The 19,194-nt window shown below is 35.5% G+C and overlaps 1 protein-coding gene across 1 annotated transcript; it reads left to right on the top strand.

The window, feature by feature from the left end:
* Positions 1 to 828: 828 nt before the first annotated feature.
* Positions 829 to 1,449, top strand: LOC130674179 (uncharacterized). The gene has a single exon (XM_057479449.1). It carries the CDS (start codon positions 829 to 831, stop codon positions 1,447 to 1,449), a length of 621 nt encoding a protein of 206 aa, XP_057335432.1.
* Positions 1,450 to 19,194: the final 17,745 nt, after the last annotated feature.

The following is a 19,194-nucleotide window of genomic DNA, read 5'->3' as shown; positions in this document are numbered from 1 at the left end:
TGCTATCACGCTTCTGGACTCGAGAAGAAATTCCAGTCAGCAAACTCAAGGAACTCAACCCAGATGAAGAGGCGTGTTTAGTGAATTTTCAACAAACTCATTGACGAGACATATCAGGGCGGTCCATAGTCCGACTGCTAGTCAAATAGTCGCCTCAACAACTGGGAAACTCGTACTCAGCAGCATATCGCTGTCTTATTCATCTCAAATGTCGTCTAGACCATGACGATCGTCTGAAAGCACTCTGCCTTGATTTTCTGAGGGAATACAAAGAACTCAACTACATAGTGGAATCAACTCAATCAACAACAAGTGAACCAGCCTACTATCTCCCTCATCATGGAGTATTACGGGAGAACAGCATCACAACCAAGTTGCGAGTAGTATTGAACAGTTCAAGACCCACCAGCTCAGGTCTTTTACTCAACGATGTGCTTCACACCGGACCAAAACTGAAACTAGACATATTTGACGTACTCATTGGAGTTCGTACTCATAAGATCATCTTCATAACAGACATCACGAAGATGTATACACAGATTTTGTTCGACGAACGCGATCAAGCACTTCAACAAATACTCTGGTTCAACGAACAAGGCCAAATTACTCCATATAAACTCATCACGGTCACCTATGGGTGCAGACCATTTCTTGCTAAATGGGCAAGCAATTATCTAAAATTACAGCAACTCAATCATGTGGAAGCGATTAAGAATAACAAATTCGAGGATACAGACACCAGCACCAAGATTCAAGGCATGTACTGATCTTCACACTCAGATCTATTTTATTTCACATACTACAAAGTAAGCATCCTGCTATTCTACCATGGAATGCGCACTCACTAAACTCATTATATCTGATGCTCATCAGCTTACCATGCATGATGGTACTCAACTTACTCTTGCATTCATACGACAAAAGTACTGGATCATTGGCGGTAGACAACCGGTTATACTCAAATGTATGAAATGCGCACGACGTCGTGCTGATAGAGCTCAACAACTCATGGGTCAGTTACCAGTATCAAGAGTCACTCCATCACCTGCGTTCACACACACTGGAGTTAACTATGCTGGTCCAATATCACTCAAAAATTGGCGATGCAGAAGAGCAAAAACAAACAAAGTCTGGATTTGTGTTTTTGTCTGTCTTTCTACTTCAGCAGTACACCTAGAAATAGTCAGTGACTACAGCTCTAGTGGGTTCATCGCAGCACTCCGCAGATTCATCAGCAGAAGTGGCATCTGCATAACATTCTACAGCGATTGCGGAACGACGTTCAAAGGCGCTGAACATGATCTCAACCGTCTGTTCACTCGAGGAAATCAAGAGTCAAGAGAAATACTTGATCACATCACTGTTAACAGCATTGCTTGGCATTTCCATCCACTAGCAGTTTCACACATGGGTGGAAAGTGGGAAGTTGCTGTCAAATCACTTAAATGACACCTCACTCGAACAGTAGGAGAATCTTCATTCACGTTTGAAGAATTTACGTCTCTTTTTACGGATTGAAGCTATCCTGAACTCAAGACCATTGGAGCCAATCACGGAAGATCCAGATGACATTAACGCACTCACTCCTGGTCACTTTTTAATTGGACGAGCACTCAACATGATTCCTGAACCTGCACTCATCGATACAAACAGTTCTCGATTGTTTAGATGGCAATTTTTACAACAGCGTGTTCAACAGTTCTAGAATCATTGGTCTACAATTTATCTGCAAAGACAACTGGCAATCACCAAGTGGCAACGTCCAAATCATCAAATTCAAGTTGGCTCACTTGTACTGCTCACCGACGAAAGATTCCCACCAACCACGTGGCCTCTCGCTCGTGTCACCACACTCCACCCTGAAGAAGATGGATTGACTAGGGTTGCTACACTTAAAACAGTGAACTCAACACTCACTCGTCCAATCACAAAACTTTCACTCTCACCAGTGGAACCAGAACTTCAAGAAGAGAACGAATAACTCACCTGGTTTATTGGCATGCTCAACGAAAGATCACGAGCTCAAGAACTCATCAATCATCAACTCTGTTGCTGATGGTGGGTGGGATGTTGCGTAATTACAACTATATTTAAATTCAAATGTAGTTGCACTTCCGGAAGATAGAGGCAGCACCTACTGGGGCCTAGTGTCTATGAATTTAAATTTGATCATGGGCAGTGCGGCGCATGCGCATTGACCGTTTCCTGCCACGTGTCGAGAAGACCGACGCCATTATCTGTCGCAACGTACATTCTAAGTGCAAACACGTGTTTCTAATAATCTTATTATTTCGCACTCATCTCGAAAAAATAATTAAAACTAAAAGTTTAATTAATTCAACCAAGCATTGAGCACCAAAATTATATAATTATTCATAGAATTCACTAATTAGAACTCAACAAATTAATTAACTTAAAACTCAAGAATTCAAGTGATCAACGACCACTTTTCTGAAAAGGTTACTTCGAAAGAAACCATCACAGGTGCTTATTTATTCATTAATTAAATAATTCAAGTGCACATATAAATAAAAAACTTAGTTTTAAAATTATTTTAATCAACATTACGATCAATATTATAATGAAACTTAAAGTTAATATTCGCTCAGTAGCCTCTCCAATCAGGCTACGACGTGTTCAACAATTAAATTTCAATTTAGTGTTATTTATTACAAGCTCATTCAAATCAATTAAATTAAGTGATCATTATAAGTAGAACATTCAGAGCTCAAATATTCAAGCGTCCGGTGCTAATTAAAATAGTTATTGAAGGGTTCAAATATTAACTTCGCTCAGTAACCTCTGATCTCATGTTACTTATTATCATCACATTTTTGCAATCAACTCAGTACTCAAATAGACTCAAAATAACTATCTCAATTATTTCAATTAATTTCTCGAGCTTAATTCTATGATTTTTATTTAACTGATTACGTATGAGCTCAAACAATCAACAGCATTGATTAAATCAAATCAACGATTTAATTCTGTAACCCAGTGATATTATGTGCTGTGACAAATAAAAATATTGTCATATTTTTAAATATGTGTATTCTTCAATCATCCCAACCACCAACCAGTCCTGACATGTATTTATTTAATTATTATTACAACAAAGACATAGAAGACAAAATTGTAAAACAACATAAAACGGATGTCCTATAAATATTTTTACTAAAATGGTTCTCAAGTAAGAGTACAGAGTTTGGTACAAGTTGAAGTAGTTCTGATCGAACATTCGTTGTGCGAGTCCAAGTTTTCCTGACGGCCGTGGATTCGTTCGCGATCAGATTTCATATGGATGTCATCGGACTGTCGTGTATTACAATTATTATAATTTCCTGCGAGACAACTATTGCATTAGTTAGTACTGAAGATATTTTGATATTTTCGCGACACTATTGTTATCATATCACTTGTTTGAGTATGATTATTTGAAAACAATACTTTTAATATTAAATCACTGAGCTGCATAATTATTATTTTTTTAGAACTGAAAAAATAATGAGTAGTATTTGATAATGAGAACCATACTCTGGATAACGCCCAAGCTCGTACTGATGTTCCGACATATATATATATATATATATATATATATATATATATATATATATATATATTAGGGTGGTCCTTATTTTGGACATTTCCGAATTTTTATGCTCCCAGAGGCTTATGTGGTTCGAAATAAATAAAAAAAAAAATCCTCAAAGTTTCAGGTCTCTATCTCAATTTCAACCCGTGCCACACAGCGATGTAAGTTTCCCATTTAAATAACACGGGGTTTTTGGCATTGAACAATTAATTTTTTATTTCGGCTAAAGTAATTGTTCGAAAAATTTGAAACTCCGTAGACTTTATCCTTATATTAGCAGCTACTCCTCAGAATTTATACAAATTTTCAGCTCCCGATGAAAAAAGATTTTGTCTAATCATATATGGTCATGCATAATTGTCTATATATGATCAGATCCAAAAATTGGCCAGGTCTGATCATACATAACTTGATCTGTTTATACATGATCATATATAATTATATATAATCATGCATGAACGAATATAGTCATTTTTAGAATCTCATTTAGAATATCTGTAAATTATTAATTAAGTAGTTTAATTAGGATTTATTGTCTTCATCAATATCAATGTCGGTTAAAATTAAATAAACAAAAAAAAAAAAAAAATTATTAACCATCGACAATTATTTTACTACGAGGTCACCCATCTAATTAATGTCCAACGCCGATGCTGCTTAACTTTGGTTATCGATGGTTTGTAGTCTGATCCTCTAGTCTGTTATACACTTACAATTAAGCAACGTTTATGGCATTACTTAACTCAAATAATCAAATTGATACTTTATACTTTTAAATTGCTGCCGAAACCTTTGAACATTTTTTAAGTATTGGGGATTTAAGTTTGATTGATAGTTAACAGAATAAAAATTTAATAACATTAATATTAAAAAAATGTCATATTATTTAATATATATATATACCCTTTTTAAAAGAAACGATTGAAACGATTAGAAAAAAAAAAATTTTAAATACTTTTTAATGCTTTTGCTTTTGAATACTTTGAATACTTTTACATCGCCCTTCTTTTAAGCATTTAACATTGCAAATCGTTTCGAATCGTTTCTTTTAATCAGGTTATATATATATAGATATATATTCAAATATTTATAGGTTTCATATCAATGAAATCTGATCAGATTTAATCATACATAGACATATATAACTACATATAGGTTAATATCAGTCACGTCTGATCAGATCTAATTATATATAGGCCTATATCTAATTATATATGGGTTTGTATCGATCATGTCTGATCAGATCTAATCATGTATAGACTAATATATGATCATATATGGGGTTATAACACCTAGGTATGATTATATCTAATTATATACAGACTTATAGATGATCAGATCTGATCATATATAGACTCATATATGGTTATATATGGAGTTATAACAGCCAGGTATGATTATATCTAATTATATACAGACTCATATATGATCAGACCTGATCATATATAGACTTGTACATGACTATATATGGGGTCATAAGAGCCAGGAATGATCAGATCTAACTATATATAGACTTATATATAAATCGATCTGATCATATATAGACTTTTGTATGATTATACACTAATGCAAAAAATTAAAGGAGCAGAAAAATTTTATAAATTTTTTAGTGATTTTTGGTAGGCTGTAACTTGGTGAAAAAAAATCGTATCGAAAATTAAAAAAAAAGCATTTTATAGCTTGAAATCTCTAGTTTAGGTAAATTTTTTTCAAAATTTTTTAAAAGCTCCGATTATTGCGCAAACATGAGAAATACCGCGAGCCAAAAAATTTCTAAATTTTTTTTTTTTTCCGAAGAGCCCACGGACCGCGGAAAAATTCTTTCAACTAAACAAATGCATACATCGTTTAGCAAATTTATTCAGCTTTAATTTGTTTTTTTTTAACCTTGTAGGACGATTTGTCGCAGAGATATCAGCCTTCAAACAAAAAATGATCCTTTCGGCTTTGATCTTCGATATTTCAGGTACCAATGATCGCACAGAAAGTTAAAGGGCGGCGTTGAAAACTTGAATAAATTCCCTACAAGACCCTGTCATCATTTTTTGAAAAAAAAAATTTTTTTTATTTTTAACATCCATTAGAAGAAAGTACAAAAAACTGACTTTTTTTGGTTTTTTAGTAAATCAACCGCTACTCTGCAAATATCGATAAAAAAAATAATGTTGCCAGGGACTTTTTTAGCTTAATGTACCCCCAAGACCCCTGTAAATTTTTAAACTGATCTATCGAACCGTTTTCTGGGAATCATCGATCAAAGTTTAGCTAAACAATTAAAGGAGCAAGTTTTGTTCCTTTAATTGTGTAATCATAATCAAAATGAAAAAAATTTTTTTTTTTCGACTTTTCTCAAATTTTTGCGTTGGTAACTCAGCAAATGCAAGGAAATGACAAAAAAAATGAAAAATTTCCAAAAAATGTCAAGAAAAAAATTTAGAACACAAAAAAAAAGTTTCAAATTTTTTTTTTTCTTCGATTTTTTTTGACATTTTTTGGAAATTTTTCATTTTTTTTGTCATTTCCTTGCATTTGCTGAGTTACCAACGCAAAAATTTGAGAAAAGTCAAAAAAAAAAAATTTTTTCATTTTGATTATGATTACACAATTAAAGGAACAAAACTTGCTCCTTTAATTGTTTAGCTAAACTTTGATCGATGATTCCCAGAAAACGGTTCGATAGATCAATTTAAAAATTTACAGGGGTCTTGGGGGTACATTAAGCTAAAAAAGTCCCTGGCAACATTATTTTTTTTTATCGATATTTGCAGAGTAGCGGTTGATTTACTAAAAAACCAAAAAAAGTCAGTTTTTTGTACTTTCTTCTAATGGATGTTAAAAATAAAAAAAATTTTTTTTTTTTCAAAAAATGATGACAGGGTCTTGTAGGGAATTTATTCAAGTTTTTAACGCCGCCCTTTAACTTTCTGTGCGATCATTGGTACCTGAAATATCGAAGATCAAAGCCAAAAGGATCATTTTTTGTTTGAAGGCTGATATCTCTGCGACAAATCGTCCTACAAGGTTAAAAAAAAAATCAAATTAAAGCTGAATAAATTTGCTAAACGATGTATGCATTCGTTTAGTTGAAAGAATTTTTCCGCGGTCCGTGGGCTCTTCGAAAAAAAAAAAAAATTTAGAAATTTTTTGGCTCGCCGTATTTTTCATGTTTGCGCAATAATCGGAGCTTTTAAAAAATTTTGAAAAAAATTTACCTAAACTAGAGATTTCAAGCTATAAAATGCTTTTTTTTTAATTTTCGATACGATTTTTTTTCACCAAGTTACAGCCTTCCAAAAATCACTAAAAAATTTATAAAATTCTTCTGCTCCTTTAATTTTTTGCATTAGTGTATGTAGTGACATTTTTACTTTTACTTAATAATTCGATGCCGACACGTGGTTACTTTATTTATTGAATCCTTATATTATTTTTAAATAACTTAAGGTTATGTTCATTTGTTAGCTGCCGTATTTTGACTTGGCCGATCACAACTGCTTGAGCAATTTTTCCCGCGTATGTTAGTTTCATCGTTTAGTTGGCAACTTGTTACGAGAAGGATCCGAGACTTAAAGTAATACTAATAATAATAATTATAGTAATAAGTCAATTAATAATTAAGGTAGTTTAAGTTGGTATTAGTAGACGTAAGATTTAGGTACTCGTTTTCTGGTGACCAGAGCCTAAGAGGGCATGACCAATCCGACGACAACAGCTGACAATAGCCGAGGGACGTTTTTCTGTCTTATTACCGCCAGCAGAGATTTTCGAATTTGACATCGTTCAGCGCGTTAGCCTGCAGGATGACCAAACATCCGGACAATTGGTCAATGGCCACGAACAGCCGTAGCAAATGTTTAGACGGCATAAAGTATATGTGCATCGACGTGAGAAATACGTGCAGAGAATTTCTCTTACGACACCAATACCGATGATAGAACTTTCCGCATGTGGATACACATATGGTTTAACACTTGGTCAATCAACTGACCACCACCGACGCAGTTTGGTGATCGAGCAATTGAGTACATCAATCAAGTAGCTGTTTGGTTTATCCAGCACCTGTTGGAAATAAGAGACGCCGATCCTGGCCCACCATCTCATTCTCATCAACCACGTGGCGACGACAGAATTGGACTTCGAGATCATTGACCGGTGAGCGAGTTTGATTGGTTTTATTTCCAGGAATAACTCTAGTTGACGCCGACATTTAGCTGTGGAATAAAATAACTCGATAATTGAGATATTTGCGTTAGTGCGTTTCACAACTCGAATTAATCAGCTGGTACAATTGCAATTTGGGGTTGTGATTTGATTACGAGTGGTCTCGTTGAAAACACGACATATATAATCGGTTTTCTGAATAAACTGAGTTGTTACATTTTCCGAATGTACTGACAATTTATTTCACGTAGTTTTAAATGCCTATCCTACTACCGATCCGCCACCCTGAGCCGACGGCCACGACGATCGAGAACTTCGGTATATAAAACTCACCTGGCGCTCACCAACCGCAGGAACCAAAACAGGTAAGCCAAATAGTTGTGAGGGGAATATCTCGCCTGACGGGTTCCGGGCGAACTAAATAGCCGGTCACAATATATATATACATATATATATATATATATATATATATATATATATATATATATATATATATATATATATATATATATATATATATATATATATATATATATATATATATATATATATATATATATATATATATGTAGCGTTGCTAATACGATAAGCGATCGATTAATTTCGGCAATCTACGCCGAAAATCGATTTTTCTATTTTTCGTCTTTACCTCGTTCGTAGAGACACAATAAGATATACCGGTGAACTGCACACACGCATCTAAGCATTTTCTTTTGTATTCTTAATTTTACTGTGTTAAATTCGTTCGTTAAATAAAATAATAATTTAACATAATTAGTTGGTTTAATTGATTTGATATAATACTATCTTAAAAAAATAAAATTTGTTATTTTTTGGATCACCTTAATATATATATATATATATATATATATATATATATATATATATATATATATATATATATATATATATATATATGTGGGTCATTCCACCAAATAAAATTATTTTTACGGGGCGACCCTCGTCGATTTGGTTCAAACTTTGTGGAGTCTTTCTATATATTAAAAAAAAAAATTCTCTGAAAATTTGAGCCTTTTATATGCAGCTGTTTCAAAGTTATGATTTTTTGAATTTTTTGAAAATTTTTATTTTCAACTTTTTCATTAATTTTTTTGAAGGAAAAATTTTTTTTTTTAAAACGAGCACATAACAGTTTTTCGTAGGAAAAATTCTCAGCTTTCCAATAAAAATATCCACTTTTTATTTTATGTTACAGAAGACCTTTTAAAATTCGATTAAAGACGAAAAAACGATTTTTATGACTGTGTGGCGCTTGATACATCTAATTTGATATTTTTTTCTGAAAGCTGAGACTTTTTTCCACAAAATATGTGATTTTCACGATGTGCATATTTTTTGTTTGAACAAAATCAATAATTATTTAAATGCAAGTCATTGATTTTATAGTTTTAATAAACTGTAATAGTTCATTGTGTGGCAAGAGATGAAATAAAACGATGTCAGACGAGAGTAAAGTAGGCTGCTTGAGCCGTAGGCAAACGCTGACAATAACTGCAATCTGAAGTCGTGTTTCATCTCGTGTTACACACTATTTATTTCATGATTACCTGCATTCACAATTATTTTCAGTGTCAGCAGCCAGTTAGAATCAAGTTAATTTGAGACCAATGGTGTGATCAACCATTAGTGTACGCGTAACTTATGATTTGCAATTTATAATTAAAAAGAAACCATAAATACTATTTATCATGCACACAAATTTTTATAAAACTTGATTACAAAGTCAGAACTGTCATTAACGAAGATGACATCAATAGTCTGAAATCACTATTGAACAAAACACATGTTGAAAATTGATACATCAAAAAATTAATTGAAAATAATTTTTACAAGAATCTAACAACTGTGCATTTTAGAAATAAAATAAAACATTCAAAATTATAATTCTTTCTTTTTAAACTAAATATTTCAGCTCCGCGCTACTCGCAACATCGCCCGTGTACCTACTTTTATGACAGTCCCGGGTTCGGGGCCATAAAAGTTGATCCTTTCCGTACACAGCGCGAGCCTTTCACCCGCATACGCAGCTCTTCTACGCGAACACTTGGTCGCCAGATTTCGTTCCCATTTTTTTATACATAACTTTTTACTGTAAATAATTTTACAGAACTCTCTCACGCTCTTAGGAAAATGGAAAACTCGAGAAACTTCCAAACCAGTTTCTTGAACCTTTTTTTTAGCATACTGGCAGTCTGCGCCAACTCATTGCCGTTGTTTCCAGTCAGTCATTCTCTGACCTCTCGTACCGAGCACATCGAGCGCCTCCGAACTCATCAGTTTTCCTAACCAGTTTCGCAGCAGTTTGCAAATATCAGTTCAATCAATTCTTTTCCTGACACAGTGAAATTAATAACCGTTCAGTTATAATTATTCAGTTAATCCTAGTTTAGCGGGCAATTATTACCATCAAGAAAACAAGTGCGCAGCATCCAGAGTACTCAGCAGCTCGTGGTCATCGTTCATCTGCATCAGCTCACCCCGCACTGGTGTGACCGCGATATCCAGCCGCAGACTACCAGCACTCCACCACCAAACTCAGGTCTAAGTAAATTACAACCTGGGTTACTTTCGGTATGTAAACAGATTCAATTGCTATTCTCTCTCGCATGTTGTCAATACTCTGACGCTCTAAGTGGGTCGCGCTATAATGACTGACCTTTTACCAGTTCGTCACAAGGTCTTCCTGAGTCTGGTCCCGGTTCACTTGCGACCGGGGCATCACCTTGTGACTCGTCAGTAGTTATAGCGGACCACATCTACTCTGGAGAATCCTTTCGGGTATTCTCTCCTTACCGAGAGCACCATAATGGCTGACCTGCCCCCAGTCTTCGCCAAGGCCTTACCCAGAACGGTCCCTGGTTCTCTGCGACCGGGACACCGCCTTGGCGACCCGTCAGTCGTTGTGGTGGATCGGCTAGATGAGAGTTTCGAGAAGTACCTACTGGATTCTCACCTGACTAGTCCGCATCTGACCTCTCTCAGTACGTCATAAGCTCTTTCAGTGTCTGGTCCCGGCTCACCTGCGGCCGGGGCACCTCCTGGTGAACTGTCGGATGCCCTAGCAGGCAGCATCATCTTCCTGCTCTTACCGATTGCATCACAATGGCTGACCTGCCCCCAGTCTTCGCCAAGGCCTTACCCCAGACTGGTCCCTGGTTCTCCGCGACCGGGACACCGCCTTGGCGACCCGTCAGTCGTTGTGGTGGATCGGCTAGATGAGAAACGAAGCTCGAGATGTTCTTGTGACCGTGCACCTGTCTACTCAAGCTATAATTTAACTGTGCTCTGTTCGAGTCTCCCGCAACGCCCATGCGTAGCGTGCGTGAACTCCAGTATTATCTTCTGACTCCTAAGCTCATCTGCAGCTATCTCTCTAATACCCGAGCAAGCCATTAACGACACATTATTCCCAACAGCTGCTGCTTAATCACTGCGAACGAGAAACTACGAACTGAACGAGCAAAGTACGAGTTTGAACGAGCGCTGTAAGTCTTCAGTCCAAGAACCAGAGTCCTGCACCATTTCTGAGACCGCCAGATCACGTCAGCAGCAGCTTGACCCTGCCAAGCTAGACACAGCGAGATCGTCAGCCACGGGAGTGTTTCATCTATCCTGTTGAAACCATCACCAGTACCAGAGTCATCCAATACAGTCCACCACTCTAACATCCACTCTGAGTTTGCAACAGTCAAAAGACAATATAATCTGCTCTTAAATATAAACTCCATAATAATAAATTTATTACTAAACACCAATAAATTTATAAACTAATTATTTTTAGTTTTCGCCCAAACAACACAAGAATCAAAGATCAAATTACTAATACCTAGACTTAAACCATTGATGCTGGTATCATGAAAAATAGTTTTATAATTTTTGTTTTCAGAGCTTTACTGCAGATACATACCAGATAACATATCCTCACACCGCAAAATTTATACATCCGGGCTATTCAAAATTTTACCAGCGTTGATTTCACTGTTATAACCAATCCTTATTAAAAGAAACTTATAACGATTGGGAAAAAAAATTTAAAGTTAGTTTTAGTTTTAAATGCTTTTGAATAGTTTGAATACTTCTGAATCACCCTTCTTATAGGCACTTAACATTACAAATCGTTTCGAATCGTTTCGTTTAATCAGGGAATGATGACTTTTTATAGAAAATAAATGTTTTAGACGTACGATACTTGGGGTCAGATACGGTGAAAGTAACACAAGCAGTGCACCCTATCTTACCTATTGTTGATAGCTTAGGATATATTTCTGTTAAAAATGTATCAACATCTTCAAGAAAAAATAAGAATTAAAGTTTTTGAATCATAGAGAGTTTATATTTTATTTTATTTTGTTCAAACAAAAAATATGAACATCGCGAAAATGACATATTTTGTGGGAAAAAGTCTCAGCTTTCAGAAAAAAATATCAAATTCGATGTATCAAGCGCCACACAGTCATAAAAATCGTTTTTTCGTCTTTAATCGAATTTTAAAAGGTCTTCTGTAACATAAAATAAAAAGTAGATATTTTTATTGGAAAGCTGAGAATTTTTCCTACGAATAACTGTTATGTGCTCATTTTTTAGAAAAAAATTTTTCCATAAAAAAAATTGATGAAAAAGTTGGAAATAAAAATTTAAAAAAAATTCAAAAAATCATAACTTTGAAACAGCTGCATATAAAAGGCTCAAATTTTTCAGAGAATTTTTTTTTTAATATATAGAACGACTCCACAAAGTTTAAACCAAATCGACGAGGGTCGCCCCGTAAAAATAATTTTATTTGGTGGAATGACCCATATATATATTTATATATATATATATATATATATATATATATATATATATATATATATATATATATATATATATATATATATATATATATATATATATATATATATATATATATATATATATATATATATATATATATATATATTGTGACGTTATTTTTCGTATGGGGGTCAAATCAAAGTGAACGTCACAAACACCAACGAATTTTATTGTATTTACGAGCATGGTAATTCAAGACTTATAATTTAGCTTACAGTAATTTACGATTTTTATACAGATTTTTTTGATTAAGTTATAGTTTAAGAATTAAATATGGAGTAACGTCTGGCTACAGTTATGGATTTTTGGGATAAAGAAAATAAGAATTAGAATCAGAATTATGGGAAATTATTATGGGATATGATTTGAGATTAAAGTTTGGGAAAATGACTGTTTGAGTTTTGGATTTTTAGTATTTTGAGTATGTGGACGAGTCAGTGTTACCGTGGAGCGGGACTTAAATTAGTCACCCGGTATCATCTGATGATAGAACCTAGTTCTATCCCTCTGAGACTTCTTGGTTGATTGCAGAGGTCTAGCTGAGATGCTAGTGCTCCAGTATATAAGGAATTTGACGGATGCAGAATGGGATCAGTTTTGGAGTTTTGGTTTGGCAGGCCTCAACAGTAATTTTGTGACCGTTGCTGTTGTGGAAGCCGTTTGGTCATTTTTAAATTATTAGTCTGACAGGCCTCAGAGGACAAGTCATGACCACTTGTACCGCTGAGGAAGTCATAGGTCACTTAGGTTATAAGTTTTATGATCCCAGCTGAAGTCTGTTCCAGGAGAGCAACTGCCAAGGATATCCATACTCAGAATGGGTTTAGTGAGTACGTTTGGTGAGGACTTGAGTCTCCAGTTACTGTTATCATAAAGAATGAGTTGGATTTAAGAATGTAGAATATAGAGGTCAGTTATTGATAACGATAAGATTGAGTTGGGGTTCAGAATTGAGAATTGAGAGAGAGAAGTCGAAGGGAGACCTTCGAGGAGTACGGACGTGAGCATTCGACTCTAGTCGCTTGAAGCAAGTAGACGTGTGCAGTAATGGCGCTACAGTTCAAGGCATTGCGGAAAGCTACAGATTAAGATTATTGTTACAGAAGTATTATTTAAAAACAGTGTAAGACGTTACTTGATATTTATTCACCAGACATCAGGTATGAAATAATTATTATAAATAATTAATCGAGTTCGAATCAAAAGTCTTGAGGTATTATGCTCCTGTTTTAATTAAAGAAAAGATTCAATATCTGAGAGAATTATGAGAATAATGTTACATTTTTAGAGTCACGATCATGTTCCATTGTTAATATTATTTTATAAAAGAATTATAAGAAATATGTTTGATTGTTAAACCAATTAGTGTCTAATTAACATCGAAATGAGACCCATGTACGTTAGTTTTACGATTTTGCTAAAGAGAATGTTCTAGAGTGTCGAATCTGTAATTATCGTTCTAGTTTACCAAATATTATCCGATTATCATTTAGTTCTAGTTAATTAATTGATTGACTTATAAAATATCGATACGTATCGTTTAGACGTCAATTTACTTTCTGTTAAGATTAATTTTAATATATTCAGCATTCGTTATAGAGAAAAATATTATTTGTACTGAGCTATCGTATTTTATTTATTGTTAAATAGAGTTTTGAGATTATTTGTTGTTAAATAAAAGTTGCAAATTTAAAATGAATCTACATGACTTTAGGGAATGATGTAACCCGGACCACTCCCTCTCTCCATAAACCTACACACTGAGCGACACCATGGCATACCGTAACTCTGTTTTTAGTTTTCCAGTCTCCGTTTTGTTTTGCTAATAAGTTCTGAGCATTTTGTTAAGTTTTAATTCTAGTTTTGTTTATGTGTGGTTTTGGTGATAATTCCACAGATCAAAAATTATCCAAAAATTTCATGATTTACTGGTTTGGTGATTCCAGTGATAAAAATTACCTGGCGCCCTGTTCGTTTTGAGACTGGAGGCTAAAGGCAGAGAGCAAAGTTATAACGCAGAAATTAGCGTCTAGTTTTTGTGTTATAATATATATATATATTTATATATATATATATATATATATATATATATATATATATATATATATATATATATATATATATATATTCATATAAAAAAACTTTGTATAGCTTTTCCATGTTAAAAAAGGCCATTCGGCAGCCGAAATGGAAGATAGATTTTCCAATTAATCTATATAAAAAGTTTCATACATACATATCTTGTGATACATGGTAGTGTATAGTCATGATATGAAATTAGGCTCGTTTTCTAAGAGTGAGAGTAAAAAAAGACAACGACTATTTTCGATAGAGAACTTCAGATAGTTGATTTGACAAAACATTATATAGGTAATGTACTAAACTAACCTTCACGTAAACAAAGCATAGAAATTTTAATTAGTATGAGATCATAATTGTAATTACTATTACGATGGCAAGATCAGTTATAATTATAGGACGTACAGGTACGATTGAAACAGCATAAATGTAGTGTCTAAAATAAAACTTAGCAATTTTATTTTATTTTGTATTTTTAGTTGTAAGATTTTAGTTTTCCGTTTAAATTTAAAATTGTAAGTTAAGGATTAGGACGGTCGTAAAGCAATAAAACAGTCGGACAGACTGTTGCCAGATGTCGAAGTAATGTCGAGTCCTTTAGTTATATTTTTTGCAATAAGTAAATATAGGAATATTGTAAAGAAAGGAATAGAAAAAACAGTACGCAGTATGAAGTATGAGCATGAGGGTGAGAAGGGGCAAACAGGCCCAATAGTATTAAGAATAGTTGTAATTTTAGTGTTAGATGAACCACTCTGAAGAGCAGACGTGCTCACTACTGATGTAACCCTGATTTAAATAAATCGTTTTGTTATTTCTTAATCCTACCTTCTTTCTCAACCTGCGATCTCCTATAAACTTAATAATATTCCTATTAAAATATATTATACTACATTTTGGGGGCTCGTCCGGGATGAGAGTTGCTGAGCTCAAAGAGGAACTCAGGCGACGGCACCTTCGTACGACGGGTCGTAAAGTTGAGTTGTTGGCCCGACTAAGAGCGGCACTTCTGGTCGAACGAGAACGCGTTGTAGATGAAGAAGACGATGATGATGACAACGACGAAGATGAAGAAGAAGACGACGCTCGGGAAGAGATTGCTCCGCTTAACGGCGGCAATATTGAAGGAAGAGATGTTAGACGTCGACAAGAAGGAAACCCTGACGATGGTGATGAAAACGAACAGGGTACACCTTAATTCGGCGCCGTCGAGCTGCCCAGCAGTGTGTGTTATTAACGTTTAAAGATGTTGAAGGAACCCTGAAGAAATTCAGTGGTGATGATCATACGGATGTGCGACGGTGGTTGAAAAAATTTGAAGAGATGGCTGCGCTTTGTGAATGGAACAACGTGCAAAAAGTTGCATATGCGAAGCGGCTGCTGGAGGGATCCGCGGAATTATTTATCGAGTACGAGGATTGTAGCAAAACATGGGAAAAGCTGAAAAAAGCGCTGACAGAGGAATTTGAGCAAACTGTTGATAGTCTGCAGGTACATCGGGAGCTCAGTAAGCGGAAAAGAAGAGCAGATGAGACACTCCAAGCCTACACGTATAAGATGTTGCAGATCGCATCTCAAGCCAACCTCGAGATGCGTGTGGTCATCCAATACATCATTGAGGGTATACCAGACGAAGCTGTCAACAAATCAGTGCTGTACGGTGCGAAAACGATTAAGCAGTTAAAAGAAAGGTTTTGTCAGTACGAGAGCATGAAACGCGAGGCAGTGAAACCCAAGCTAAAATCATCTGAGAGGAACGACAAACCTGGACGAACAGATGATAAAAATAAGAAGAAGGTCAGTATGACTAGTCCGGCGACAAAAACAGTGAAACGGTGTTTTAATTGTGGTGCTGATGATCATTTAAGTTCAGGATGTCCTGAAAAAGAGAGAGGTAAAAAGTGTTTTAAGTGTAGTAAGTTCGGTCACATCGCTGCTGAGTGTCAAGAGAAGCCGAAGGACGTCTACGTTGTATCCCGACCAAGGAAAGAGAAGTACCAGAAAATCGTAACAATTAATGACTGTAAGAGTTTAGCTTTAGTTGATACAGGGAGTGATTTGACGTTAATATGTAAGAGTGAGTACGAAAGATTAGGGTCACCGCCACTCAGAGAAAAGCAGGTATGTTTTGAGGGCCTTGGGTCCGGTATGAATGAAACAATGGGTGAGTTTACGGCAAGTATGAGAGTAGCAAACGATGAATTCATTGTAGATTATCATGTTGTACCTGACAGTATTTTAAAACACCCTATTCTTCTTGGTACAGACTTTTTAGATCAGGTTGAACTCCGTGTTCGACGCGGGGACGTTACGTTTTTAAAGCTAGAAAATGATGACAAGGTTAACGTAGATGAATCGCAAGGATCTCACATTTTTAGAATTAATGTAGTCGATAAAGCAAACGAAGTTGATTTGTCCCATATTGAAGACGAGTTCTATCGCGAAGAAATTAAAAAAATCGTTACAAATTATAAACCGGAAAAGACGCGTGATATCGGCATCAAAGCAAAAATAATATTGAAATCAGATGAGCCGGTAGTCTCGCGACCTCGAAGATTATCTCCGTCGGAGCGACGAGAAGTGAACGACATTATGAACGTATGGATCGAAGAGGGAATCATTCGACCCTCAACTTCAGAGTATGCGAGTCCGATTGTCCTCGTGAGAAAGAAAGATGGGTCGGCGCGAGTTTGTGTGGATTTCCGTAAGTTGAATCGACTTATTTTAAGGCCACTCTCGCCCCTGCCGTTGATCGAAGATCAGCTAGATGCACTGGCGGAGGGGGTGTATTTCACAGTGCTTGATTTGCAGAATGGATTTTTTCATGTCGATGTTGATGAGAGCAGCCAAAAATATACAGCTTTTGTGACACCAGATGGACAGTTTGAATTTATGAAATTGCCGTTTGGATTGTGCATCTCCCCCGCGATTTTTCAACAATATATAAATTCCATTTTCAGGAGATGGCTTCAATCAGGAATTTTGGTAATTTATATGGATGATTTGATTATAATAGCCAAAACATTAGCGGAAGCTCTGGAAAGATTAAAAATAATATTAGATGTTGCATCACAGTATGGTCTGGTAATAAAGTGGGAAAAATGTCAATTTTTGAAAACCAGAGTTGAGTATCTCGGGCACATTGTTTCTGGGGGTACCGTAAAACCCTCTGAACAAAAGACAACAGCAGTAAAGAATTTCCCAGTGCCAAATACCGTCAAGAAAGTACAGAGTTTTTTGGGTCTTACTGGATATTTTAGAAAGTTTATACCTGGATACTCACTGATCGCTCGACCCTTGACAGACTTACTGAAAAAAGAGACAACTTTTCACTTTGGTGCGAGAGAGACGGAGGCATTCGAATCACTCAAAGCCTTGTTAGTATGCGGTCCTGTTTTAAAGTTATATAGGGTAGGAGCCGAGACTGAGTTACACACTGACGCTTCATGTTTGGGATATGGTATGATTTTAATGCAGAAAGACTGTAACGATGGTAAATTTCACCCGGTATATTTTGCTAGCGGGAAAACTACGGAGGCTGAAGCAAAATATTGTAGCTACGAATTAGAGGTATTGGCAATAATAAAAGCATTAGAAAAGTTTAGAGTCTATTTATGGGGAATACATTTTAAGATAATAACCGATTGTCAGGCATTTACGGCTACAATGAAAAAAGAAAAGTTGTGTATACGGGTAGCTAGATGGGTATTATTATTGGAAGATTTTGATTATGAAATTTGTCACAGACCGGGAAAAAATATGGCACACGTTGATGCCCTGAGTAGGAATCCGTTACCTACAATTTTGGTTGTGCGTGAGACTGAGGATGGAATGCTAGCGCGGTTGAGAAGTGCACAAGAAAAAGATGATGATTTGAAAAGGGTTTTTAATTCACCGAAATGTGGTGGAATGAATGGATATGTTGTGCGAAATAATTTAGTTTATAAGGATGTACACGGAGAAATGTTGATTGTAATACCTAAGTGCATGCAATATCAAGTAATAAGGCGAGCACATGAAAAGGGACACTTCGGGGTAAACAAAACCGAGGCAATTGTTAAACGAGATTTTTGGTTTAAAGGGATACGGGCTAAGGTCGAGCAGGTAGTCGAGAGTTGTGTTGACTGTATTCTGGCGGAGAAGAAGCATGGTAAACAAGAGGGTCTATTGCATCCCATTAGTAAAGGTGACGTCCCTCTGGATACTTATCACATTGACCACGTAGGGCCCATGAATAACACGCCAAAGAATTACAAACACATATTGGTAGTGGTGGATGCATTTACCAAATTTGTGTGGCTTTATCCAACAAAATCGACGGATACAGCTGATGTACTTAATCGGCTACGGAATCAGGCGGCTATTTTTGGAAATCCTCGAAGAATCATCTCCGATCGGGGAACAGCCTTTACATCTAACGATTTTAAACAGTATTGTGCTGAAGAGAAAATCGAACACTCGCTAATCGTGACCGGAGTACCACGAGGAAATGGTCAGGTTGAAAGGAT

The sequence above is a fragment of the Microplitis mediator genome, chromosome 9, assembly GCF_029852145.1.
Source record: "Microplitis mediator isolate UGA2020A chromosome 9, iyMicMedi2.1, whole genome shotgun sequence".
Classification (NCBI taxonomy): Eukaryota; Metazoa; Arthropoda; class Insecta; order Hymenoptera; family Braconidae; genus Microplitis; species Microplitis mediator.
The sequence above is the reverse complement of the archived record's forward strand: the minus strand, read 5'-3'. Positions and strand labels throughout refer to the sequence as shown.

What these genes read in the sequence shown, in the direction of transcription:
- LOC130674179 (XM_057479449.1), top strand. Translation starts at nt 829, where the DNA reads ATGGAATGCGCACTCACTAAACTCATTATATCTGATGCTCATCAGCTT.